The sequence below is a fragment of the Eurosta solidaginis genome, chromosome 5, assembly GCF_040869045.1.
Source record: "Eurosta solidaginis isolate ZX-2024a chromosome 5, ASM4086904v1, whole genome shotgun sequence".
Lineage (NCBI taxonomy): Eukaryota > Metazoa > Arthropoda > Insecta > Diptera > Tephritidae > Eurosta > Eurosta solidaginis.
In genome coordinates this window covers 175,399,023-175,426,034 of record NC_090323.1, presented here as the reverse complement: position 1 = coordinate 175,426,034, position 27,012 = coordinate 175,399,023, and the positions used below count along the sequence as shown (strand labels likewise).

The 27,012-nt window shown below is 38.5% G+C and overlaps 3 protein-coding genes across 7 annotated transcripts; 2 read left to right on the top strand and 1 right to left on the bottom strand.

Moving 5' to 3' along the window:
- Positions 1-3,036: 3,036 nt before the first annotated feature.
- Positions 3,037-10,821, top strand: LOC137233934 (tRNA (guanine(26)-N(2))-dimethyltransferase-like). Of its 2 annotated transcripts, XM_067757473.1 has the most exons (7): positions 3,037-3,835; positions 3,892-4,333; positions 4,402-4,779; positions 4,850-5,018; positions 5,172-6,063; positions 9,211-9,573; positions 9,633-10,821. In XM_067757473.1, exons 2-4 carry the CDS (start codon positions 4,281-4,283, stop codon positions 4,857-4,859), a joined length of 441 nt encoding a protein of 146 aa, XP_067613574.1. In that variant the 5' UTR covers positions 3,037-3,835; positions 3,892-4,280; the 3' UTR covers positions 4,860-5,018; positions 5,172-6,063; positions 9,211-9,573; positions 9,633-10,821. The 2 variants fall into 2 exon arrangements, with proteins under 2 accessions (XP_067613574.1, XP_067613575.1); XM_067757474.1 differs by lacking the exon at positions 5,172-6,063.
- Positions 10,822-19,475: 8,654 nt separating this feature from the next.
- LOC137253772 (T-complex protein 1 subunit eta-like) lies at positions 19,476-20,023 on the bottom strand. Its single transcript, XM_067791215.1, has 2 exons — positions 19,851-20,023; positions 19,476-19,795 (listed from the first exon to the last, which is right to left on the bottom strand). The coding sequence occupies exons 1-2, from the start codon at positions 20,014-20,016 to the stop codon at positions 19,704-19,706; spliced, it is 258 nt and encodes an 85-aa protein (XP_067647316.1). The 5' UTR covers positions 20,017-20,023; the 3' UTR covers positions 19,476-19,703.
- Positions 20,024-20,689: 666 nt separating this feature from the next.
- On the top strand, positions 20,690-26,619 carry LOC137253771 (T-complex protein 1 subunit eta-like). Of its 4 annotated transcripts, XR_010953883.1 has the most exons (9): positions 20,690-21,148; positions 21,214-21,423; positions 21,484-21,713; positions 21,771-22,069; positions 22,134-22,479; positions 22,606-22,779; positions 22,835-22,968; positions 25,493-25,851; positions 25,911-26,619. XR_010953883.1 is itself a non-coding variant. In XM_067791214.1 (8 exons), exons 5-6 carry the CDS (start codon positions 22,614-22,616, stop codon positions 22,924-22,926), a joined length of 258 nt encoding a protein of 85 aa, XP_067647315.1. In that variant the 5' UTR covers positions 20,692-21,148; positions 21,214-21,423; positions 21,484-22,069; positions 22,134-22,540; positions 22,606-22,613; the 3' UTR covers positions 22,927-22,968; positions 25,493-25,851; positions 25,911-26,619. The 4 variants fall into 4 exon arrangements, 3 of the variants coding, with proteins under 3 accessions (XP_067647315.1, XP_067647314.1, XP_067647313.1); XM_067791214.1 differs by having other exon boundaries at positions 20,692-21,148; positions 21,484-22,069; positions 22,134-22,540; XM_067791212.1 differs by having other exon boundaries at positions 20,697-21,148; positions 21,484-22,069.
- The last annotated feature ends 393 nt before the right edge of the window (positions 26,620-27,012 follow it).

The window sequence follows — 27,012 nt, the reverse complement described above, 5'->3', positions numbered from 1 at the left end:
GTAATAAAAAAAATCCTTTTTTTTTTGTAGACATTTGGTTAAATGCCCTTTTCTCTTTTTTTTTTTGTTTTTACAAACCTATCTTAGGGCTGTACAGTTTGTATACAACTTCTGATATTTGGGGCCCCCTTACAAAATTAATAGGTTGTTGTATTAGACTTACTTTTAGTTTAACAGAACATCAATTTGGTATTACACATAGTATAATGACACTAACATGTACTATGCACTAAGAAATTTGTTAAAAACGCAACTAGGACTAAACTTGGGGTAAATCCTACCCCTCAAAAAAATATTGTTTCACAAGTTCAAGTAAAACGTAAGCTTTTAAATTCCTGGAAAATTTTCCGGAGTCATTCACCTGTTCAGGCAGAAGGTGAACTTTTAAATTTATTGTAAACTCGACGAAATTGTTTTACAAGTTCAGGTAAAACATGAACCTTTTAAACTTATAGTACAATTAATGAAATCGTTTTACTTGTTCAAGTGAAACGTAAACTGTTTTACATGTAACAGTCAGGGTTGGTATTGTTTCGGGTTTAGTTCAACTCAGTCAACAAAAATGTATACAAAAAAAGTATTTGTTTTGATAACGCAAGCTAATCCGCATTACTTGTTATCTGCGTCTCTTAATATAGATTTAATGCATTTTAACTGATAATGCAACTGAACTTGAATTACCAATAAAACTTTATTCCTTACCGAAACAATATCAACACTTTTTGCTCATTCCAAAATCATATCCGCAACGATTGCATCAATTAAAAAACGTAATAGTAAAATTCTACCGTAACGCAAAGCAAATTTTAATACCTGAAACACTTTTTTTTTGTTTCACAGGCAGTATAAATTGCACACCTATGACCATTAAGATATGCTTTGTTTTTTTGTTGGGTAATTTTTTTTTGTATGCAACAATTTTGAACGCACAACAAGAATTGCCTTTTTTTCTAAACTTTTCATTTCCTTTGGGCATTGTGCATATTGCATTCGTATTCACATTCGCTTTAATTATACACTAGGGTGATAGCCTTAAACTTGAGTATGTTGGTATATTGACATTATATAATGTTGCGGAGTCAAAAATATAATTTTAAAAGACAAGGTTAAGGCTACAATTACATAATTTTAGTTCAGTAATGGAACGAACTCACCGCTTAACCGCTGATGTTCGTTATCGCAATTGGACTGGCCGCAGGCCTATATTCGCTGCCCTGTGATTGTCATTGTAGCTGGTTTATTGTAGCCCATCTGGTCGTAGCTGATAAGGGTTGCGCTAGTATTGTTATAGCCGGTATGAACGCATCTAATAAGGATGCGCTAGTAGTATTTTCGCCGGTATGTACGCAGTTAATAAAGATGCGCTAGTAGTATTATCGCCGGTATGGACGCATCTAATAAAGATGCGCTAGTTGTATTATCGCCGGTATGGACGCAGCTGATAAAGATGCGGCTAGTATTGGTGTCGGTGGTACCGCCTGTTGTAGGTGTTAACATTAGTGGCCGCAAGCCTATGTACGTGGCCCCGCTACGTGCGTTGCAACTGGTGTGGCGGTACGTCTGATGGTTGTTGCGCTTATGAAGGAGTTGGGGGAGGTACTACCGATGGTGATGCCCGTGGTAATAGTAGGCACCTTTGGTGGCGGTTGGCGCTGTGGTCCCAGGTGACCAAATGACCCAGGTGGCGATAAAGCTTCGTGCTGGCCTTTACGCCGGTGGTAGTGTCCTCACTAGGTTAAGATTTATTACCACCCAATTTTTTTACATTTGCTGCGCTGCATACAATTGCCACTTGAACATGCCTAATGGGTGATAGGTTAAATGCAAATCTAATTCTGGCGTTGTTTCATTGATGGGGAAAATGTTCACGTTGTGAGTTCCAATAATCATTTATAAATACAATAGGTGAATACGTTTTACCACCATCATCTTTTTGGTGTCTCGTGCGATTTTCTCGATTTTTTTTATTTCTTACCAAAAATTTTTTTCTTTCTTCGTGTGTATACGGCCGGAAACTCGTTGCCTTTCTTCTCTCGTGATGGCAGGTCTGTCTTTTTCTTGTTTTCGATATTTTTTATCGCCACATCGCTAGGTGTGTTCGCGTGAACACGCTCCCAAGTGGATCGTAGCCGTAGACCGTAGCAGCAGACCGTAACACGTTTTTTAAAAAGTGCATGTGAAGCTCCATAGATAAAATGAGTAATAGAAGGAACATTGGTTTATATATTACATTTTTAAAATGAAAATCTCCTGCTAAAAAAGTAATAGAATGAACATTGGTTTGTACATTACATTTTTAAAATGAAAATCTACTGCCAAAAAAGGACCAAAACTTAACTACATTTTTTCATTTTCGTATTTAAGTACACTCCCTTTTGTGATTCAGAATTTCGGGAAAATTTTGAAAAAACTCCGAACATCAATTCCTTCATTATATGACATTCGACTGCCTAGTCCACTACCTTCCACTCTATTCGCAACATAAGCTCTATTTAAGCTGCCAAACTATATAGCAGGGATGCACCTTAACGTTAAGCTAATCGTTTTTCAAAAAATTTCCACCGTTTCCGTTGAAACTCTTCGAAATATTCTCGATAAAGAAATTATCATGATAAATTGTATCTCGTTTTTAACCGAAACGAAAAGCTTTCGTTAACGTTAAAAACGTTAACAAAAACGTGAAACTTACGGTTTGAATTGTGCTGGCAATGCTATAGCCCTGGTGAAGCCATAAGATGGTAACAGCGATCGGGCATACACACACAAACTCCATGTAATTTGTTTGTCAATTCGTTTCGTTTATTAACGTTAATTATATTAACGAAATGATATCGGTTCGTTGGTTAAGCATGCCTGCTATATACCCTGCAAAAATCGTGTGACCAAAAACGCACACAGCCAAACGAATTTTTGACAGGGGTGACGATTTGGAATGAAAAATTGTGCAAATTAAATAGCATGCTGACAAATTTTGCTTTCCCACAATGTATCGTGCTCTCTCGCACCTATTATTTTCATAGGGATAGCAAAATACGTAATTTTTGCGTGCGAAAAATCCGCCATTTCTAATTCTGCAGAAAAGTGGAAAATTTTTTCAATTTGTGTGATTTACATTTTGCAGAAATTAATATACGCATTCTTTAATATTTTTTGGTCTACTAAAGTGTGTTTTAGCAAAAAACTCATATCAATGTGTGCATGTTTATAAAGAAAGAAAGTGAAATATGTAATAGCATAGTATAAATAATCGTGAGCAATTCTAATGCAGAATAGTAAATTTTGATTTCCACATACTTACAAGAAAAAAATTCTTGTTACCATTAAGATTTATTATCCAAAATTGAAAAAAAAAGATTAGAAAATTCGGTGTAAAAAAACGGCTATGTGTGCAATAAAATAGCCTCTCTTGTTGAGATACCCCTCCATGGTCTCCATTAATTATTGTGACGGAGGTGTGTTTGCAGCAGCAAAGTGAACCCAAACAGTGTAGGTCGTGGTGGTTGTTGTTCGTGGTCCGCATCAACTGGACCAGGTGGGGCAATGACGCCACATCCAGTTATACCAAGGTATATACCACAACAGCAACCGGGTAATGCAAGGCCACGATAGCAGCAGCAACAACCTCCCAAGGCTGGCTATCATCGTTGATTTATAAAAAAACAGTGTTGTGCATCTTTAATGCTTAAATATTTCCTCTGTTGAAACAGTTTCCACGATTCACTGTTCAACGAAAGCAGCAGCCAACGTATGCCACCACCGAACAGCTGATAACAAAAACTTGGATACACAGCAGTTTAAAGCCAAAATGGAAGTTGAGGAAATATCTGAAAATAAGGTAAATATATGTTTCGCGTTATTAACAAAATCGCCCTAAATTTTATGAATTAACAGATCGCTACGAACGACAAAGCACCCGAACGTGTGATCAAAGAAAGCACTACAGAAATTATTGCCGGCGGGGCCGTATTCTACAATCCAGTACACGAATTTAATCGTGATTTAAGTATTTCAGTACTTAATGTATACTCAAAAACGGTTGATAAGAGAGCGGGAAGCGCCGGCGCATAAAAATCCACAAAATACAAAGGAAAGCAAGCAATGCTAATGACAAGAAACCATACACGGCTGGTGGTGTAAAATACGACGATGGACTGCGAATATTGGAAGCGCTTGCTGCAACAAGTTTACGTAGCATAAGTTATGCAAAAGAAGTAGCAGGCGTGCGTGAAATTGTTGCAAATGATCTATCTAAGGTGGCAGTAGATTCCATTAGCGTAAATATGCGACACAATGGAGTGGAACATTTAATTGTGCCAAGCGAAGGGGATGCAATGTAGGTTTGATATACGAATCAATAGCTAGTGATTTAACTGTAATAATCAATAATAAAATTCGCAATAGGACTCTCATGTACCTTTCAACTTCATATGAGAAGCGTTTCGATGTTATAGACCTAGATCCTTATGGTTGTCCGAATCGCTTTCTGGATGGCGCTATACAATCACTGACGAGTGGGGATTCATTACTTGTAACTGCGAATGATATGGCTGTGCTGGCAGGCAATACGCCTGAAGCCTGCAATGCCAAATATAGTTCTGTGCCTTTGCGTATGAAATGCTGCCATGAGATGGGATTGCGTATGCTATTGCATTGCATTGAAACGCACTCTAATCGTTATGGAAAATATATTGAGCCACTTTTGAGCATTTCTGCCAATTTTTATATACGCGTATTTGTGCGTATGCATAGTAGTCAAGCGAAGTGTAAATATAGCATGAGGTTGGTATACAGCATTTTGGCCTTTTACCACAATCCAATTACTTACCATATCTTTATATTATGAACACAGCAAACAATGAATGGTATTTCAATGCACTGGTTGTGATACCTATACGCTACAGCCTATGGGTATTGTAAAAAGCAAGATCTCAGATAAAGGCAATGCGGAAGAAAAATTCGGTATACCAACTGGACCAAATGTTAATACAAATTGTGCGCATTGCGGTGATAAACATCATGTAAGTTTCAACTATCCCACTTAAGTATTTAAACTCGAATAAATCAAATTTTTTCCTTCTTACTTAATTGGTGCTTAACCGTTTAAACGGTTATGTCCGTTCAAAAAGGCGCGTCAGTTCACACCAAATTGTTTCTTATATTCCCAAATATAGATGGGCGGTCCACTTTGGTCGCATCCCATACATGATCCAACGTTTGTTGAAGAATTGCTACAAATCATAGAAGAAAAACCGCTAAGTGATTTGGACACAACGTCGTTTAAAAGGTGTCGTCGTTTAAAGGTGTGGTATGCCTGAACTTGTATTGGGTACATGAGTTTTTATGTAAAAAATATTCATCATATCCAACATCAATACCTCGCATTCAATTGTGGACGCTGTACGCACTACATTGGGTTCACGTAATATGGACAAGCATATTGTTGATTCCAGTGGTAAGGCCACAATTTCAAATGATGGGGCAACCATTAAGAAACTATTGGATAAAATAATAACACAACGTAGCGTGCTCAAGTGGTATAAGCTTATCTGGAAAAGATATTTCGTAACGAAAACCCTGGAAGATTACCGCGCCTTGTCTGCTGTGGTTCAACAAAATATAACTTGGATGTTTGTTGCTCTTTTTCAATTTTCCTGAATACAAATGTCTGGATTGGAAAAATTTCAAGCAAATAAAGCTTGGCGTGCAAAAGTCAAGAAATTACTTGTCATGCAACGGTAAATGCTTATAAATATATCATTAAAATTGCATGCTTGTTTATGATGAGCCATTCGAGTGAGCATGGAGATGGATGTTTTAAATACTGTAGAGTAAATTGGCTTACTATATAAGAATTTGAAATTTTTCCAAATCTTTGACTAAAAAGTACAATCACTGCAACGTCTATTGCATGACTTATGCGTACAGGAGCAGCATCAATTGGATAATGAAACTCCTTTAAAAAGTATTGATGTAACACTACTAGAAGATATTGAAGCGCCATCTAAAATGTGGGACTCCACAATAGTGGGCGATACCACTTTACAAACTTCACCTTTGAAAATGGTGAGACTTCTCAGACCATCTAATATACTAGAGGAAAATTGCGAAGATCAGTCTAATAGTTCTTTGGGTGGTGATGATGCATCATCACACATAAGCTTTCAAAGCGCTCAAAAAGGCAGTGAAACTTCAGCGACAACAAGCTTTTAAAAAAAAAGCTTTACCTACGCTCTAAATCTACGCCGTCATATACGTACTCAAACCGGTGGAAAACCATACAAATGCGAATACTGCGAATGCACCTTTGCTGTAAGCGATCCAGTGCTGTCGCATTTACGTACACATCTGGGCAAAAATATTCATAGATCTGAGTTTTGCCCATCAACTTTTCCCCACTTTACGGAGTTACGTACGCATTTAAAAACGCACAAAGACGAAGATCCAGAAACGCGGGAGCGAAATATGACATGCTTAAAGGAGGAGGAGGCTAAATTAAAGCAAAATTTGGCCACTAAAATTCAGCAACCGCCAAAACCCAAACGAAAATATACGTGCAATTTCTGCAACAAGGGTAAAGGTTTATAAGACTGTGATTGTAAATGATATTCATTTTACTGATCGTTAATTCACAGATTTTACAACTTCATCTAAGCTAAAGCGCCATATACGTATGCATACCGGCGAGCGACCATACTCGTGCTCAGAGTGTGGGAAATCATTCTCATTGAAATCGTAAAAATATACAATAGGGTTCAGAGTTTGAACGGCCGGCAGTTAAAAATGGATTTATTTTAAAAGTTAATAAAAAAACTTATATTTAAACATATCCGTAAAACGAAAGGCACAAAAACAAAAGCTCAGTAAAAACGGGACAACTAAATGAAACCTTATATCCATATCGCCTGCTGATTGGAATATCACCCGGTTGTTGTTGTAGCAGTTAGGTGGGGCGAAGCACTGCTACAACAATATCACCCGGTCTCGGGTGCCGTTTCGAAAAGCACCTTTCTCAGAAAATATTTGGATAACCCCGTATATTAGAAAAGCCCTATCACAGAATTCGGTTGAAGAATGCCCTAACTCAGGTTTGGCTTCAAAAATGACCGATCTGAGCTCAAATACAACACATTTTGACAATAGCTGGAGTGTTTATGAAACAAATTCTAAGATAGGGCGTTCTTCAAACGAATTATGAGAAAGGAATTTTTTGGAACGGCAGCCGAGATTTGGTGATATTCCACTCAGCAGCCGATATGAATATATGGTAAGTATCATTTTTACTGACCTTTCCTTTCCTTTTTAAAAATGTGCTTAACAAAACTTTATTCTTTTAATGCACTCTTAAAATGAATCCATAAGCACTGTAACCTTAACAACTTTTTCATACTTGTTTTTTGATGTGTATTGAGAGTGGCGATTTTAATATTAGAACGGCTAATTTAGACAATTAAAATAACAAAAATTACTACAAAGCCAAATTTTAGTGAGGACCTCTAGTTTACCATAAAAATATTAATATTAAAAGTCCCCATCTATCCTATTCGAGCTAAAAAAAAAATTACTCGAGGTCAAAGGTCATTGCCTTAATAGCATCGCAGAAAAATTTCTCCAATTCTTTTCTCCTAGAGAGAACAATAATTGGGGAATAGGAATTTCGAATCTTCGAAGTCAGCTGATTTGCCAATTGAAATTTTGTTGCGCATTTTTATTTTGTTAACAAATTAAAAGTTTAGTTATTGTTGCGAATTTGTTTAAAATTGAGAAAAAAAAATATAAGCAAAGCAACAGGGAGCAACAAAGGAATGATGCAACCATCTTTCACACGTTGTTATTGTAGCAGTGCTTCGCCCCATCCAATAGGTGCGACCGATTAGAAATTAGCATCAATATCCTCTAACGGGAGTCCAAGGAAACTTGCTGTTTCGACAGGGGGGACCATAATGAAAGGGGTGTTAGAGGCGTTGGTTCCACATTACAATTAAAGAGATGGTTGGTGCCATGTGGGGACACATTGCAAGCGGGGCATACATTTTGTATGTTGGGGTTGATTCTGGATAGGTAAGAGTTTAACCTGTTACAGTATCCAGAACGAAGTTGAGCTAGAGTGACTCGCTTTTCTCTGGGGAGTATGCGTTCCTCTTCCGCGAGGTTTGGATACTTTTCTTTGAGTACTGGATTCACCGGGCAATTCCTAGCATAAAGGTCCGACGCTTGCTTATGGAGTTCACCAAGGACCTGCTTGTGTTTTTTCGCTTCATACGGCTGGGTTCTCAGGAGCCGTATTCCTCAAAATGCTTACGGAGATAACTCCTTAGGCCCCTAGGCGGTGCTGGTTGACCAATCAGATGTCTGTTGGGATGCTCAGGTTTCTGGGTATTCAACAGGAACTGTTTGGTCAGCATCTCATTTCTCTCCCTGATGGGGAGTATTCTCGCCTCATTATGCAGATGGTGTTCTGGGGACATAAGAAGACAGCCCGTGGCAATTCTGAGAGCAGTATTTTGGCAGGCCTGTAGCTTCTTCCAGTGGGTAATTTTTAGGCTTGGCGACCATATGGGTGACGCATAGCACTTAATCGGCTGGCTAATTGCTTTGTGTGTAGTCATGAGCGTTTCTTTATCCTTTCCCCAGGTACTGCCAGCGAGGGATTTGAGGATTTTGGTACGGCTCTGAATTCTCGGAACAATTGCGGCTGCGTGCTCACCAAAATGTAGATCCTGATGAAAGTCACACCCAAAATTTTAAGGTGTAAGACAGTCGGTAGGGTAATGTCATATGGTCGACATTTGGCGCGGCCATGTTTTAAATAAGATCACCGATGATTTGGTTGGTTACAATATCAGGTTTCGCGAGGCGACAAAACTGGAGAGATTGGGGAGATAGCTGTTTATTTTATTACAAAGCTCATCGGTGTAGGAAACAATAGCATAGGTGTAGAAGCAATAGTGACTCCTTCTGGTGGTAAAGGTAGCTATTGATATGTAGAAGTAAAACAGAAATTTGATGAATATGAGTTTTTTTTAAGTTATTGCAAAAAAGCGTTGAGGATTTTTAATATCTTACGAGGTACCTTCGTACATGTTTCTAAGAATGAAGAATGAGACCTATTCAAACTTCGCTATACTTTAACATACGATACTTTACCCCATTTTAACACAACTATCATTTATTGATTTTATTAAATTTTATAAAATGTTTCTTCCTCCACAGTTCCATTTCCGTATTGGATGGTAAATATGGCTTTCGCATTTTCTCCATCAATAACTGACAAGGTGGAAAACATCTATGCGTGTAAATCGCAACATATCTTGGTCGAGCGTTTCTTCAATAGCTCTCTAGTGGTGATGGTGACAGCAGAGAAACCCAACTGTTTACAAATGTTACAATATATCAATTGCGTCTACGGCTCAAATACCCACAGTATATGAATGAATCGAACGCACCTAATTGTCTGCCTAACGGATAGTATACATATTCATCAAATCGAAAATATTGCATCAAACGAACTGGGTCTGAATACTGAAACAGTACACATATTCAAAATCGATGAGGAGGCTGTGATGATGGTATAGGGTGAGTTGTTGAATAACATACGAAAAACACTTTAACCCATCTATATATTTGCATTACAGCTAAAGCTTTACAAACAGCAAAAATTGCTGGCGCCAAGCAATTGGAAAAGGCAGTGAAGCATTCATCACACTGTACGCATGGTGTAAAGTTAGAAACTGCTGTTGTAACAGCTGCCACCGACACAACGGTCATATCTACTTCGCCGAGTAACGGCTCGTCCGACTATCTATCGAAGACAGTATAATCATATCTTTTGCCAACACAGGTTAGCGATGTGCTTGCACAGGAAAAGATTTCAATTGGACAACAAAAACCAATTAACAGAGTTTATTTATTATTAAAGTATTTACTTTTCTTTATATCAACAGTATTAATTTAAGTTGCAATATCACGTACATATATAATAAGGGATGTGATACGATTGCTGTCGGAATTAGATTTGAAACCAATCAATACTCCTGCTAAGGGTTGTAGAATTATTGCTTGAATAATTAGATTTAGAACAATAATAAGTCTGACTTAATTACAAGTCGTACATTTTTAAATTCATCAATTACGACAGCAATCGGATTCTACGACACCTTTGAATATTCTTGATCTGAAAAAAGAGTAAACCTAATCTGAATTTCTACTAAGCTTTCAGTTGTAGATTATTCAAATAATTGGAGTTTTTTCTAAAGCTTAAAATTATTTTCTGCTCGCTTCGAAAAGATTTCAATTGGAAAACAAAAACCAATTAAGAGAGTTTATGTTATTATTAAAGTACTTACTTTTCTTTATATGAACTGTATTAATTTAAGTTACAATTTCATGTGCATATATAATAAAGTATGTCGTGGTACGATTGCTGTTGGAATTAGATTTGAAACCAATCAATACTCCTGCTATGGGTTGCAGAATTATTGCTTGAATGATTAGATTTAGAACAATAATAAGTCTGACTCAATTACTAGTCGTACATTTTTAAGTTCATCAATTACGACAGCAATCGGATCCACGACACCTTTGAATATTCTTGATCTGAATTTCTACTAAGCTTTAAGTTGTAGATTATTCAAATAATTGGAGTTTTGTCTAAAGCTTAATATTATTTTTTTGCTCGCTTAGAAGAGATTGGAAAACAAAAACCAATTAAGCGAGTTTATTTATTATTAAAGTTCTTCTGTTTTATATGAACTGGATTAATATAAGTTCCAATTTCATGTACATATATAATAATATTGAAAATAATAAATATTGAAAATTCAATTTTTTTGGTTAATATTTTATTCATATGGCTGCTCCAGGTAAAGTAAATCTGCAGGTAAAATTCACGTTATATGGCGGTTATATAAATGGTAAAACCGCAGTAAAATTGATTGTCAAATGGCTCGAAAATGTAGAGTGAAATGACGGAAAAATGACCGCCAATTGACGAGCATTGTGACGTGTGTGAGCAGAACAGTGCTATGCTCACATCCTATAAGTGGGAGCGGAATGCACGATCACATTAATAGGAACGAAACGGAAAATTTGGTCACAAAAGTTCATCACGCCCATGCAAACGTGACTATGAATATAACCGCTGCAGAAAGTCACAATGACCGTAAAATGACTAGTAAAATGACGTGGAGCGTTTTTGCAGGGTAGTAATCAATGGTGTCAACTAAGCGATAAACGTCAAAACCATTGTGAATGATGACAAAGTGTGATCTCTTCTGCATAAGCGTCAAAATTCCAAAGTGATTGGATCACCTGATTTGTATTTGACTATCGCTGTCTCATTCTGTATCTCTTTCTATCACCCGCTGAAGATAGGCGCCGCCATAATGAACAGCCTGTCAAAACGCTGAACAGTAGCCATATTGAACAGCCTGTCAGGCAGCTGACAGATAAGAGATCACATTTTGTCATCATTCACAATGGTCAAAACTACAAACAGCCTCGCTCACCTCCCTGCAGAAACGCTCCCCGTCATTTGACTAGCCATTTTACGGTCATTGTGACTTTTGCCTGCGGTTATATTCATAGTAATATTTGCATGGGCGTGAGTAGGTTTTGTGACCAAATTTTCCGGTTCGTTCCTATTAATGTGATCGTGCATTCCGCTCCCACCTATAGGATATGAGCATAGTACTGTGCTGCTCACACACGTCACAATGCTCGTCAAATGGCGGTCATATTCTCCGTCATTTCACTCCACATTTTCGAGTCATTTGACAATCAATTTTACTTCGGTTTTACCATTTATATAACCGCCATATAATATGAATTTTACCTACAGATTTACTTTACCTGGAGCAGCCATATGAATAAAATATGAACCAAAAAAATTGAATTTTCAATATTTATTATTTTCAATATTATTATATATGTACATGAAATTGGAACTTATATTAATACAGTTCATATAAAAAAGAAGTACTTTAATAATAAATAAACTCGCTTAATTGGTTTTTGTTTTCCAATTGAAATATATTCTACGCGAGCAGAAAATAATTTTAAGCTTTAGGAAAAACTTCAATCATTTGAATAATCTACAACTTAAAGTTTAGTAGAAATTCAGATTAGGTTTACTCTTTTTTCAGATCAAGAATATTCAAAGGTGCCGTGAAATTCGATTGCTGTCGTAATTGATGAACTTAAAAATGCACGACTAGTAATTGAGTCAGACTTATTATTGTTCTAAATCTAATCATTCAAGCAATAATTCTGCAACCCTTAGCAGGAATATTGATTGATTTCAAATCTAATTGACACAGCAATCGTATCACGACATCCCTTATTATTATGTACATCAAATTGCAACTTAAATTAATAAAGTTCATATAAAAAAGTAGTAAGTACTTTAATAATAAATAAACTCGCTTAATTGGTTTTTGTTTGTTACGGTCTGCTGCTACGGTCTACGGCTACGATCCACTTGGGAGCGTGTTCGCGCGAACACACCTAGTAATGTGGCGAAAGTTGCGATAAAAAGTATCGAAAAACAAGGAAAAGGACAGACCGGCCATCACTAGCGAAAATTGCCATGAGTTTCCGGCAAGATAAAAAAGAGGAAGGGTGGAAAAATTTGGTGATCACAAAACATCCTCGCCGGCTGTGCACATACGCAGGTAATTGTCCAGAAACTAGGAAAGAGCCGATAGCGCAAAGCACCGAAACCGTTCTTTCCGACAAATCTCGTTTCTACGCATCTATTTTGGGTGGTAATAAACTCTGCACCGGTTGTGTTGTGTGGAGACAAGGTCCAGTTGAAGTAGGTCGGCGTTAGCAGTCACACTTAGTGAGATAAACCTCTTCCTCTACGTTTACGAAGGATACTACCACCTGCGGAAAAGCGACCGACACCACCTCCGCCTCCAGGGCCAGCAGTACGCTGCCGCGTAATACAATCGACGTCAAAGAGCCAAGTCATCCGGCTCCATAGTGTACCTATACAAGTGTGTTCACTAAGCGATAAACTTCAAAACTATAAACAGCCTCGCTCACCTGATGGAAATCTCAGGTCTAGAGTCGCATTTTTGGTCTCAACGACAACATTTTTGACTACCAATCGTATCGACTTTTTCAATTTTTCAATCATTCGGCGCATTCGGTAATGGTATCCATTTTGAATTCGCTGTCATTCCGAATCCAGCGAGTGCCTGTCAGAATGCTTGACAGATAAGTCAACACACTTGTACTTGTACACTATGTCCGGCTCGTACAGGGTAGCGCGAAGCTTTAGCGCCACCCGGTTCACTCGGTTACCTCGACCCAAAGCGCCCACCACCACCAACGGCGCCTACTATTATTACGGGCATCACCATCAGTAGTACCTCCCCCAACCCTTCTATTAGCGCCAACCACGAGCGCAACAACCACCAGACGTACCGCCACCATACTAGTCGCATCTTTATCAGCTACGTCCATACCGGCTACAACAATACTAGCCGTATCTTTATCAGCTACGTCCATAACGGCTACAACAATACTAGCCGCATCTTTATCAGCTACGTCCATACCGGCTATAACAATACTAGCCGCACCTTTATCAGCTACGACCATAACGGCTACAACAATACTAGCCGCATCTTTATCAGCTACGACCATAACGGCTACAACAATACTAGCCGCATCCTTATCAGCTACGACCATACGGGCTACAATATACCAGCTACAATGACAACCACAGGGCAGCGAACATAGGCCTGCGGCCAGGCCAATTGCGACAACGAATATCAGCGGTTAAAGCGGTGAGTTCGTTCCAATACTGAACTAAATATACGTATTTGTAGCCTCAACCTTGTTCTTTAGCAAGCTGCATCCACTTGTTGTAAAGTTAACTTATTATACCATGCAAAAAAAAAAAAAGTAGACGAAACGTAAAGTGAAGTAAGGAGGTTTAATTAACTTAGAAGCATAAAAAAAGAAAAAAAAACAAAACATATCTTAATGGTCATAGGTAGGCAATTTGTACTGCCCGTGAAACAAAAAAAAGAAGTTTCAGGTATTAAAAGTCGCTTTGCGTTACAGTAAAATTTTACTATTACTTTTTAATTAATGCAATTGTTGCGGATATGTTTTTGGAATGAGCAAAAGGTATTGATATTGTTTCTGTAAGGAATAAAGTTTTATTGGTAATTCAAGTTCAATTGCATTATCAGTTAAAACGCATTAAATTTATATTAAGGGATGCAATTAACGAGTAATGCAAATTAACTCACATTATCAACAAAAAAAAATATATACTATTTCTATAATCTTTATCAGTAAACTGTTAAATTTAGTGATAATGTAAGTTACAGTACATGCAAATTTTTATTGCTTACTGCCATCTTACTAACTGCAGCATGCCCGTGTAAATTGTGAATAATTAATATGGCATCTACTTTATTGTTTTTTTTTTCGTTATCAACCTCAACTCAAGAAGTGAATGCATTGTCGAGTTTAACTTACAAATCATAAAATTTGCAGTGGAACTTAAATTGCTTCATTCTACATGAATATATGTCAAAAATAAATTTACACATATTAAAGTAATATTATTATATACATGCATGAAACCTTTCAAATCTGAATTATTTTCTTTGTTCTTTCATTTTATTATTTTAATTTTATTTTTTTTGACTGAGTTGAACTAAACACAAAACAATACCAGCACTGACTGGTACATGCAAAACAGTTTACGTTTCACCTGAACAAGTAAAACGATTTCATTAATTTCACTATAAATTTAAAAGTTCACTTTTTGCCTGAACAGGTAAAACGATGTCGTTAGTTTTACTATAAATTTAAAAGTTCACGTTTTACCTGAACATGTAAAACGATTTCGTTAATTTTACCATAAATTTAAAAGTTCACGTTCTACCTGAACAGGTAATTGATTTCGTTAATTTTTCTATGAATTTAAAAGTTCACGTTTTACTTGAACATGTAAATGATTTCGTTAATTTTTCTATGAATCTAAAAGTTCACGTTTTACTTGAACATGTGAAACAATTTCTTCGAGGAGTATGATTTACCCCAAATTTAGTCTTAGTTGCGTTCATAACAATTTTCTTAGTACATAGTACATATTAGTGTCATTATACTATGTGTTATACCGAATTGATGTTTTGTTAAACTCAAAATAAGTCTAATACAACAACATATTAATTTTGTAAGGGGGCCCCAATTATCGGAAGTTGTATCCAAACTGTACATCCCTAAGATAGGTTTGTGAATGAAAAGAGAAAGGGCATTTAACCAAATTTCTATTTTGTATGTAATCTATCTACTATTCATAAGCACATTTATTTACAATTTTTTTTGCACCAAGCGCTTATAACCCTTGTCAAAAAAAAAAGAAGGAGGTGACATAATTGTAGGTATAGCTTTAAATATTTCTTTCATAGCATACATACTTTAGTAATAATGATATCTGAATAAACTTGTAATTAGAATGGGAATGCTGGCGTCTACATTCTTTTAGAAGGCACTTAGGTAAACCAGGTAAGGGGCCACCGAAAAATAGGTGCGTCGGTGGCCATGGTTTTTGAGGGTGGGACAAGCACCGGGCGTCGCAACGCCACCCGCGGCGCCCCCAAGTTATATTCGGCCCTTCTCTTTCTTTTATTTCTATTTTCAGCTTGTTTTTTTGACTCTCTGCGTTGGTAACCGGCCATGTCCGGTTCGGTAATTTTTTTTTGCGTTTGATTTTTTTTTTTGAAGTTTAAATTTTTTGAATGTTAACGGTCTGTCCGTGACATCCGGTTCGGCCGGATGTTGTTTTATTTTGAATTATAAGCGTTTTGAGTCGTCTCTGTGCTTCTGTCAGTTTATTTTAAATTTGACAGCTGCTAGTTTGATAGGCATGATAGGAACTTTTTTCTGATTATGGCGCAGGAACAGTAAGGTTGGCAAGGACCCGCCCCAGCCGACAATGACTAGCCACTGTGCACCACAACATCATGCCGACCGCCTTCCTTACTGCTTCCACCGTAAATGCGATTCCATAACATGTTTTCCAATTGAATTTTTTTCTAAGCGAGCAGAAAATAATTTTAAGCTTTAGAAAAAAATTCCAATTATTTGAATAATCTACAACTTAAAGTTTAGTATTAATTCAGATTAGGTTTACTCTTTTTTCAGATCAAGAATATTCAAAGGTGTCGTGGAATCCGATTGCTGTCGTAATTGATGAACTTAAAAATGTACGACTAGTAATTGAGTAACATTTATTATTGTTCTAAATCTAATCATTTGAGCAATAATTCTCAACCCTTAGCAGGAGCATTGATTGGTTTCAAATCTAATTCCGACAGCAATCGTATCACGTATCACGACATCCCTTATTATACATGCACATGAAATTGCAACTTAAATTAATACAGTTGATATAAAGAAAAGTAAGTAATTTAATAATAAATAAACTCCCTTAATTGGTTTTTGTTTTCTAATTGAAATATTTTCCTGTGCAAGCACATCGCTAACCTGTGTTGGCAAAATATATGATTATACTGTCTTCGATAGATAGTCGGACGAGCCGCTACTCGGCGAAGTAGAGATGACCGTTGTGTCGGTGGCAGCAATTACAACAGCAGTTTCTAACTTTGCACCATCCGTACAGTGTGATGAATGCTTCACTGCCTTTTCCAATTGCTTGGCGCCAGCAATTTTTGCTGTTTGTAAAGCTTTAGCTGTAATGCAAATATATAGATGGGTTATGGTGGTTTTCGTATGTTTTTCAACAACTCACCCTATACCATCATCACAGCCTTCTCATCGATTTTGAATATGTGTACTGTTTCAGTATTCAGACCCAGTTCGTTGATGGATATGTATACTATCCGTTAGGCAGACAATTGGATGCGTTCGATTCATTCATATACTGTGGGTATTTGAGCCGTAGACGCAGATATTTTGATTCTTTTTGAAGTGTAACATTTGTAAACAGTTTGGTTTCTCTGCTGTCACCATCACCACTAGAGAGCTATTGAAGAACCGCTCGACCAATATAATATGTTGCGATTTACGCGCATAGATTTCTTCCACCTTGTCAAGTTATTGATGGAGAAAATGCGAAAGCCATATTTACCATCCAATACGGAAATGGAACTGTAGAGGAAGAAACATTTTATAAAATTTAATAAAATTAAAAAATTATAGTTGTGTTAAAATGGGGTGAAGTATTGTATGTTAAAGTATAGCGAAGTTTGAATAGGTGTCATTCTTCATTCTTAGAAACATGTACGAAGGTACCTCGTAAGATATTAAAAATCCTCAACGCTTTTTTTTGCAATAACTTAAAAAAAAACTCATATTCATCAAATTTCTGTTTAACTTCTACATATCAATAGCTACCTTTACCACCAGAAGGAGTCACTATTGCTTCTATACCTTTGCAATTGTTTCCCACATCGATGAGCTTTGTAATAAAATAAACAGCTATCTCCCCAATCTCTCCCTCACTGGGGTAGGCACCTCGTCGTTGGTGTGAGAGCTTAGCCGATCTCCATAGCGCCCGAATATGAGGCGGAGCTGTTTACGACTGGCATCTACGCCGTTTTGCCTTACAGGAGGGCGGCGGGATGTCGGTGATCAAGAACTGCCAACCCCCTAATCCAGGGTGTTATGCGGACCGTGCCTATTGGACAATTTGCAGCCAGGGGATAAATTCGGCTGTATTCGAACGAAGCCTTCCCGATACCGGACCACCTCGGGAAGTATTGATGGCCTTACCACAGTAAGGGGCGCTGCTGTGGCTGACGGTTCTTTCCCCGTATATAACACTTTACCGCTGAGCCCGCCTTGTCGAGCTGGTGGTCGTACGACCAAGATGAACGACTCTTTACCAAATTGTAATAAGGAGGATGATAAGAGGAGGACTGAGTCGCAAGCCAAGGACAACGAATACGCATTAAGCGATGCGTCAGACTCGGCTAGCGAGAGTAGTGCTGATTCAATGAACTCCGTGTTGGAAAAGCACACAAATGAGTAGAAGAGTGGAGAAGGGTACGGAGCAGGGGAAGTAAAAGAGCTCTCTCGCAGTACCGTGCAGCACTAAGAATTGTCCAACGCCTGGGAGCAGTGGTCGACCCAACAGAAGTGGAGAGCGAGCGCTTGGAATGGGCCCATGAGGCGGTAGAAGTAGGTCGAAGGCAGTTCAAAAGGTTTGCTGCTAGAAACCCTCGGTTCTGCAACCGGTACGAGGAAGAACGTTCGGCGGAAGGCGACAAGCCTGCTTTCAAGAGGCAGAAAGGACCCAGTCCCAGAGCCGCGAGGCAGGGCAGTCGTATAGACAAGACAAGTAGGCCCAAAGCTGTAACACAGATGGGCCCCAATAGCGAGGTAGCAACTACCTCGAAGGTTGCGAGTCAGAGGGAAGTTCCAACTACGGAAGTAGGGGATAAGCCAAAGGGGGATAATGCTAAGACTCCGACTTTCTTGGAGGTGCACGCCGGCTTTTCCCGAGAAGATTAGTGATTCGATGGGTGCATAAGACTGAGTCATGTACCGCACTCTTGGAGAACTGCTCGTGTAGCTTTCCTACCAAAGGCGGGGAAGATCGGTCACGTGATCCCAAAGATTATAGACCCAATAGCTTAACATCATTTCTGCTCAAAACCTTTGAGAGGCTGATAGATGTGTACATAAAGTCCAACGTGGATTAAAAGCTGCTCTCCACAACACAACAGGCGTACACCAAAGGCAAGTCAGCAGACACCGCATTGCATAGGGTGGTAATAAGCATAGAAAAAGCCCTGGAATATAAGGAATATGATCTAGAAGTCTTCTTAATCATTGCCGGGGCTTTCAACAGTGTTTCTAAATGGGCGATTATGGATGGTCTTAATTACGTTAAAGTACATCCAGCCTTACCCAGATGGATCGACTGCATGTTAAACTGCAGTAAGATTACATCGCAATGGGTATTGTACGCGGCCACGAAATTAGAGGACAGGGGCACTCCGCAGGGAGGTGTGCTATCACCTCTGCTGTAGACGCTGGTCATTAACCAACTGCTCAGGGGATTCTACGAGGGACCAGCAAAACTTACGGTTTACGCAGATGACGTTCCTAAGTTAGGAGGGGCGACCCTATGGGAGAAACCGTGCACAAAATATCTAGGAATCATCCTAGACAGTAAGCTGTCATGGAAGCTCAACGTGGAGGAGAGGGTGAGGAAGGCTTCAACGGCACTTTATGCATGTAAAAGAATGCAAAAGAACCGGCATATACGATCAGAAGGCACTCGAAGACGAGGCCTCAAAACTAACAACCAAAAGCAATAATTATCATTTCACTGACACAAATTTTATAGTTTTTTTCTTCGGGAGTTGGACACAGTCTTTTCATTATATTACTTAACAATTTAAAGGCTTCATTCTGTATTGCGAACGTAAGCTCAGACGAACGATTCGCCTCCAAACGATTTCGTCTAGCAATGGTATTCTCTATCATTTTTGTTCGGTCTTTACGTTTCTAACAGGAAGGCAAAAGTAATTGTCAAGTGATAAGTTGCCATCGTTTAACATAGTGCAAATACACTAGCGATTCGTCTCTGATCCGCAACGAAAGTTCGTTTCGTAATAGAGAATGAGGCCCTAAGATTAGACTTTTTTTCAATTTGTATTTTGACTTACCAGCAACAACAGAATCATGTTTAATTGTACGTCGCACAATCATTATAGCATCATGTAACGAAGCTCAGTTTCTTCCAAAAATTGTTCGGCACCACCACGTGAAATCAATGTACATGTTCTAACATTAACGCAACCTTTAAATAATTATAAACTATGAAAATAAAATCAATGTCAAACCCACTATCAAACCTTGGAAAACGTTGAAACGTTCACCACCAACTTGACGTTCTTCAAAGTAATCACATTGACCCAAAACACTTGAATTAATATCATTAGCTGTAGTCATAACAGCACCACCACAAGCTTTCATTGTACGTTTCAAATCTTCTTCTGGTATACGAACAGCACAGAACATATGTACATATCACAATCTGCAAAATAGTGTGTACCAACATCACCAATTGGTAGTTTAGATAACACAACATTGACGCCTTACTTAGCTAGTTCATTGTACAGAATACGTCTTGAAATAAAATAAATAAATTATCAACAGGTACTTTTCAGAATTATCACGCTCAGCCTTGAATTCCAAAACTATATTTAATAATATGACGTTGGGTCCATCAAAGGAAAGTACAGCGTCCACAACAATTTTAGAAAATAAATCTTTTTGTTGATGAATAAGTTTGGAGGACATTGCTGTGGCAGCGTGTTTTCCAATAAAGCACGTTGTTGTTCCTTTGATTGGCGCTTCGACATGTACAGCCATGTCATATTTTGGTCACGCATAATTATAATACTTTACGTATAGCTTTAATGATGATACGTGCATGCACGCCCTCCTCAACATATGGTTTAACGTGTTTTAAGATTTCACCTGCTAAAAGTACTACTGAAGTGGTGCCATCGCCGACGTGATAAGAGAAACATTTTTATTCTACACACTCTAATATAACAAAAAACTTACCTCAGCATCTTGAGATTTGGCGATGTCTATTAGAGTTTTACGGCTGGATGCACAATATCCAATAGTTTCATAATGGTTGCACCATCATTTAAAATTGTGGCCTTACCACTGGAATCAACAATATGCTTGTCAATACTGCGTGGACCCAATGTAGTGCGTACAGGCTTGAGGTTTACCTTGAGAGCTATCGGTACCCACACATTTTTTACAAAACAACTCATATGTACCAAATACAAGTTCAGGAGGTTCAGATTTATCGACACGCCGTCCGGTGTGGCCCAAATGTTCCAAATATACAGTTGGTACTGTTGAGAAAAAATATGGGTAATAGTCTAGTTGAGGGGTCGACTGCTAATACGCTACCAAAAATATCGAGTGAGGTGTCAAAAGACGCGTATTAATCTCGAGAACAATCGAGCACAAATGGAAGACCTCAACAGCCAGGTTATCCTCTACAACAGCCAGGTGCAACACGTGGTTACATGGGTCAAATTATGCCTTCAACACAACCTGGACAGGCGCCGATGCCAGCCGGGTTAACCCCCAATACCCGGACACGTCCGGACGTCCTGGTTATAATGTATGCTAATACAACTAATATATTTAAAAATTTGCTGATGATTATTTTTGTGTTATTTTCTTTAGCAACCACCTGCACCTGTTACTGGTAAATATCAACAGCCGCAACAGTATGATCAAGCCCAAGGCCATTTAGATCCCGATCAGATGCCAAATCCGATAATAAAATAGCGCTGGAGGTGCTTTTATTACTAATGAACAGGGTTTATTACCACCATTGGTGACCACAAAATATGTGGTAGAAGATCAGGGTAACTCCTCGCCACGTTACGTTAGGTATCGCTATTCGAAATTAATGTTTTGTTTGGCAATTACATTGATCTTTCTTCTTTGCAGGTCCTCTTTGTATTGCATACCTGCAACAGCTGATTTATTAAAAGCAACAGCTTTGTCCATTACACTTACCGTCTAACCAATGGCACGAACGGTTGAGGGCGAATATGAGCCACCCATTGTAAATTTTGGTGAATTGGGTCCAATTAGATGTCATCGGTGCAAGGCTCATATGCAATTTGTAGATGCTGGTCGTCGTTACCAATGTCTTATGTGTAAAGTAACAACAGATGGTAAAAAAAAACTTCCACATTTACTTGTTTTCATTGATCCATATTTTTTCTCAACAGTTGTATATTTGGAACATTTGGGCCACACCGGACGGCGTGTCGATAAATCTGAACCTCCTGAACTTGTATTGGGTACATATGAGTTTTTTTGTAAAAAATGTGTGGGTACCGATAGCTCTCAAGGTAAACCTCAAACCTGTACGCACTACATTGGGTCCACGCAGTATGGACAAGCATATTGTTGATTCCAGTGGTAAGGCCACAATTTTAAATGATGGTGCAACCAATATGAAACTATTGGATATTATGCATCCAGCCGTAAAACTCTAATAGACATCGCCAAATCTCAAGATGATGAGGTAAGTTTTTTGTTATATTAGAATGTGTAGAATAAAAATGTTTCTCTTATCACGTCGGCGATAGCACCACTTCAGTAGTACTTTTAGCAGGTGAAATCTTAAAACAAGTTAAACCATATATTGAGGAGGGCGTGCATGCACGTATCGTCATTAAATCTATACGTAAAGTATTATAATTATGCATGACCAAAATATGACATGGCTGTACATGTCGAAGCGCCAATCAAAGGAACAACAACGTGCTTTATTGGAAAACACGCTGCCACAGCAATGTCCTCCAAACTTATTCATCAACAAAAAGATTTATTTTCTAAAATTGTTGTGGACGCTGTACTTTCCTTTGATGGACCCAACGTCATATTATTAAATATAGTTTTGGAATTCAAGGCTGAGCGTGATAATTCTGAAAAGTACGTGTTGATAATTTATTTATTTTATTTCAAGACGTATTCTGTACAATGAACTAGCTAAGTAAGGCGTCAATGTTGTGTTAAATAAACTACCAATTGGTGATGTTGGTACACACTATTTTGCAGATTGTGATATGTTCTGTGCTGTTCGTATACCAGAAGAAGATTTGAAACGTACAATGAAAGCTTGTGGTGGTGCTGTTATGACTACAGCTAATGATATTAATTCAAGTGTTTTGGGTCAATGTGATTACTTTGAAGAACGTCAAGTTGGTGGTGAACGTTTCAACGTTTTCCAAGGTTTGATAGTGGGTTTGACATTGATTTTATTTTCATAGTTTATAATTATTTAAAGGTTGCGTTAATGCTAGAACATGTACATTGATTTCACGTGGCGGTGCCAAACAATTTTTGGAAGAAACTGAGCTTCGTTACATGATGCTATAATGATTGTGCGACGTACAATTAAACATGATTCTGTTGTTGCTGGTAAGTCAAAATACAAATTGAAAAAAAGTTTAACCTTAGGGCCTCATTCTCTATTACGAAACGAACTTTCGTTGCGGATCAGAGACGAATCGCTAGTGTATTTGCGCTATGTTAAACGATGGCAACTTATCACTTGACAATTACTTTTGCCTTCCTGTTAGAAACGTAAAGACCGAACAAAATGATAGAGAATACCATTGCTAAACGAAATCGTTTGGAGGCGAATCGTTCGTCTGAGCTTACGTTCGCAATACAGAATGAAGCCTTTAAATTGTTAAGTAATATAATGAAAAGATTGTGTCCAACTCCCGAAGAAAAAAACTATAAAATTTGTGTCAGTGAAATGATAATTATTGCTTTTGGTTGTTAGTTTTGAGGCATCGTCTTCGAGTGCCTTCTGATCGTATATGCCGGTTCTTTTGCATTCTTTTACATGCATAAAGTGCCGTTGAAGCCTTCCTCACCCTCTCATCCACGTTGAGCTTCCATGACAGCTTACTGTCTAGGATGATTCCTAGATATTTTGTGCACGGTTTCTCCCGTAGGGTCGCCCCTCCTAACTTAGGAACGTCATCTGCGTAAATCGTAAGTTTTGCTGGTCCCTCGTAGAATCCCCTGAGCAGTTGGTTAATGACCAGCGTCTACAGCAGAGGTGATAGCACACCTCCCTGCGGAGTGCCCCTGTCCTCTAATTTCGTGGCCGCGTACAATACCCATTGCGATGTAATCTTACTGCAGTTTAACATGCAGTCGATCCATCTGGGTAGGGCTGGATGTACTTTAACGTAATTAAGACCATCCATAATCGCCCATTTAGAAACACTGTTGAAAGCCACGGCAATGATTAAGAAGACCTCTAGAGCATATTTTTTATATTCCAGGGCTTTTCTATGCTTATTACCACCAATGCGGTGTCTACTGACTTGCCTTTGGTGTACGCCTGTTGTGTTGTGGAGAGCAGCTTTTAATCCACGTTGGACTTTATGTACACATCTATCAGCCTCTCAAAGGTTTTGAGCAGAAATGATGTTAAGCTATTGGGTCTATAATCTTTGGGATACACGTGCCCGATCTTCCCCGCCTTTGGTAGGAAAGCTACACGAGCAGTTCTCCAAGAGTGCGGTACATGACTCAGTCTTATGCACCCATCGAATCACTCATCTTCTCCGGAAAAGCCGGCGTGCACCTCCGAGAAAGTTGGAGTCTTAGCATTATCTCCCTTTGGCTTATCCCCTACTTCCGTAGTTGGAACTTCCCTCTGACTCGCAACCTTCGAGGTAGTTGCTACCTCGCTATTGGGGCCCATCTGTCTTACAGCTTTGGGCCTACTTGTCTTGTCTATGCGACTGCCCTGCCTCGCGGATCTGGGACTGGGTCCTTTTTGCCTCTTGAAAGCAGGCTTGTCGCCTTCCGCCGAGCGTTGCCTCTTCATTCTACGAGTCGACGCTTCTTCCTCGTACCGGTTGCAGAACCGAGGGTTTCTAGCAGCAAACCTTTTGACCTGCCTTCGACCTCATGGGCCCATTCCAAGCGCTCGCTCTCCACTTCTGTTGGGTCCACCACTGCTCCCAAGCGTTGGACAATTCTTAGTGCTGCACGGTACTGCGAGAGAGCTCTTTTACTTCCCCTGCTCCGTACCCTTCTCCACTCTTCTACTCATTTGTGTGCTTTTCCAACACGGAGTTCATTGAATCAGCACTACTCTCGCTCGCCGAGTCTGACGCATCGCTTAATGCGTATTCGTCGTCCTTGGCTTGCGACTCAGTCATCCTCTTATCATCCTCCTTATTACAATTTGGTAAAGAGTCGTTCATCTTGGTCGTACGACCACCAGCCCGACAAGGCGGGCTCAGCGGTCAAGTATTATATACGGGGAAAGAACCGTCAGCCACAGCAGCGGCCCTTACTGTGGTAAGGCCATCAATACTTCCCGAGGTGGTCCGGTATCGGGAAGGCTCCGTTCGAATACAGCCGAATTTATCCCCTGGCTGCAAATTGTCCAATAGGCACGGTCCGCATAACACCCTGGATTAGGGGATTGGCAGTTCTTGGTCACCGACATCCCACCGCCCTCCTGTGAGGCAAAACGACGTAGATGCCAGTCGTAAACAGCTCCGCCTCATAGTCGGGCGCAATGGAGATCGGCTAAGCCCTCACACCAACGACGAGGTGCCTACCCTAGTGAGGGAGAGATTGGGGAGATAGCTGTTTATTTTATTACAATGTGGGAAACAATTGCATAGGTGTAGAAGCAATAGTGACTCCTTCTCTTGTTAAAGGTAGCTATTGATATGTAGAAGTTAAACAGAAATTTGATGAATATGAGTTTTTTTTTAAGTTATTGCAAAAAAAGTGTTGAGGATTTTTAATATATTACGAGGTACCTTCATACATGTTTCTAAGAATGAAGAATGAGACCTATTCAAACTTCGCTATACTTTAACATACAATACTTCACCCCATTTTAACACAACTATAATTTTTTGGTTTTATTAAATTTTATAAAATGTTTCTTCCTCTACAGTTCCATTTCCGTATTGGATGGTAAATATGGCTTTGGCATTTTCTCCTTCAATAACTTGACAAGGTGGAAGAAATCTATGCGCGTAAATCGCAACATATTATATTGGTCGAGCGTTTCTTCAATAGCTCTCTAGTTGTGATGGTGACAGCAGAGAAACCCAACTGTTTACAAATGTTACACTTCAAAAAGATTCAAAATATCTGCGTCTACGGCTCAAATACCCACAGTATATGAATGAATCGAACGCACCCAATTGTGTGCCTAAGGGATAGTATACATATCCATCAACGAACTGGGTCTGAATATTGAAACAGTACACATATTCAAAATCGATGAGAAGGCTGTGATGATGGTATAGGGTGAGTTGTTGAAAAACATACGAAAACCACTTTAACCCATCTATATATTTGCATTACAGCTAAAGCTTTACAAACAGCAAAAATTGCTGGCGCCAAGCAATTGGAAAAGGCAGTGAAGCATTCATCACACTGTACGGATGGTGCAAAGATAGAAACTGCTGTTGTAATTGCTGCCACCGACACAACGGTCATCCCTACTTCGCCGAGTAGCGGCTCGTCCGACTATCTATTGAAGACAGTATAATCATATCTTTTGCCAACACAGGTTAGCGATGTGCTTGCACAGGAAAATATTTCAATTGGAAAACAAAAACCAATTAAGAGAGTTTATTTATTATTAAATTACTTACTTTTCTTTATATCTACTGTATTAATTTAAGTTGCAATTTCATGTGCATATATAACAAAGGATGTCGTGATACGTGATACGATTGCTGTGGGAATTAGATTTGAAACCAATCTATACTCCTGCTAAGGGTTGCAGAATTATTGCTTGAATGATTAGATTTAGAACAATAATAAGTCTAACTGAATTACTAGTCGTGCATTTTTAAGTTCATCAATTACGACAGCAATCGGAATTCACGGCACCTTTGAATATTCTTGATCTGAAAAAAGAGTAAACCTAATCTGAATTTCTACTAAGCGTTAATTGTAGATTATTCAAATAATTGAAGTTTTTCCTAAAGCTTAAAATTATTTTCTGCTCGCTTAGAAAAGACTTCAATTGGAAAACAAAAACCAATTAAGCGAATTTATTTATTATTAAAGTACTTCTTTTTTATATGAATTGTATTAATATTAGTTCCAATTTCATTTACATATATAATAGTATTGAAATTAAGAAATATTGAAAATTCAATTTTTTTGGTTCATATTTTATTAATATGGCTGCTGCAGGTAAAGTAAATCTGTAGGTAAAATTCATGTTATATGGCGGTTATATAAATGGTAAAACCGCAGTAAAATTGATTGTCAAATGACTCGAAAATGTAGAGTGAAATGACGGAAAAATGACCGCCATTTGACGAGCATTGTGACGTGTGTGAGCAGCACGTCCTATAGGTGGGAGCGGAATGCACTATCACATTAATAGCAACGAAACGGAAAATTTGGTTACAAAACCTATTCACGCCCATGCAAATGTGACTATGAATATAA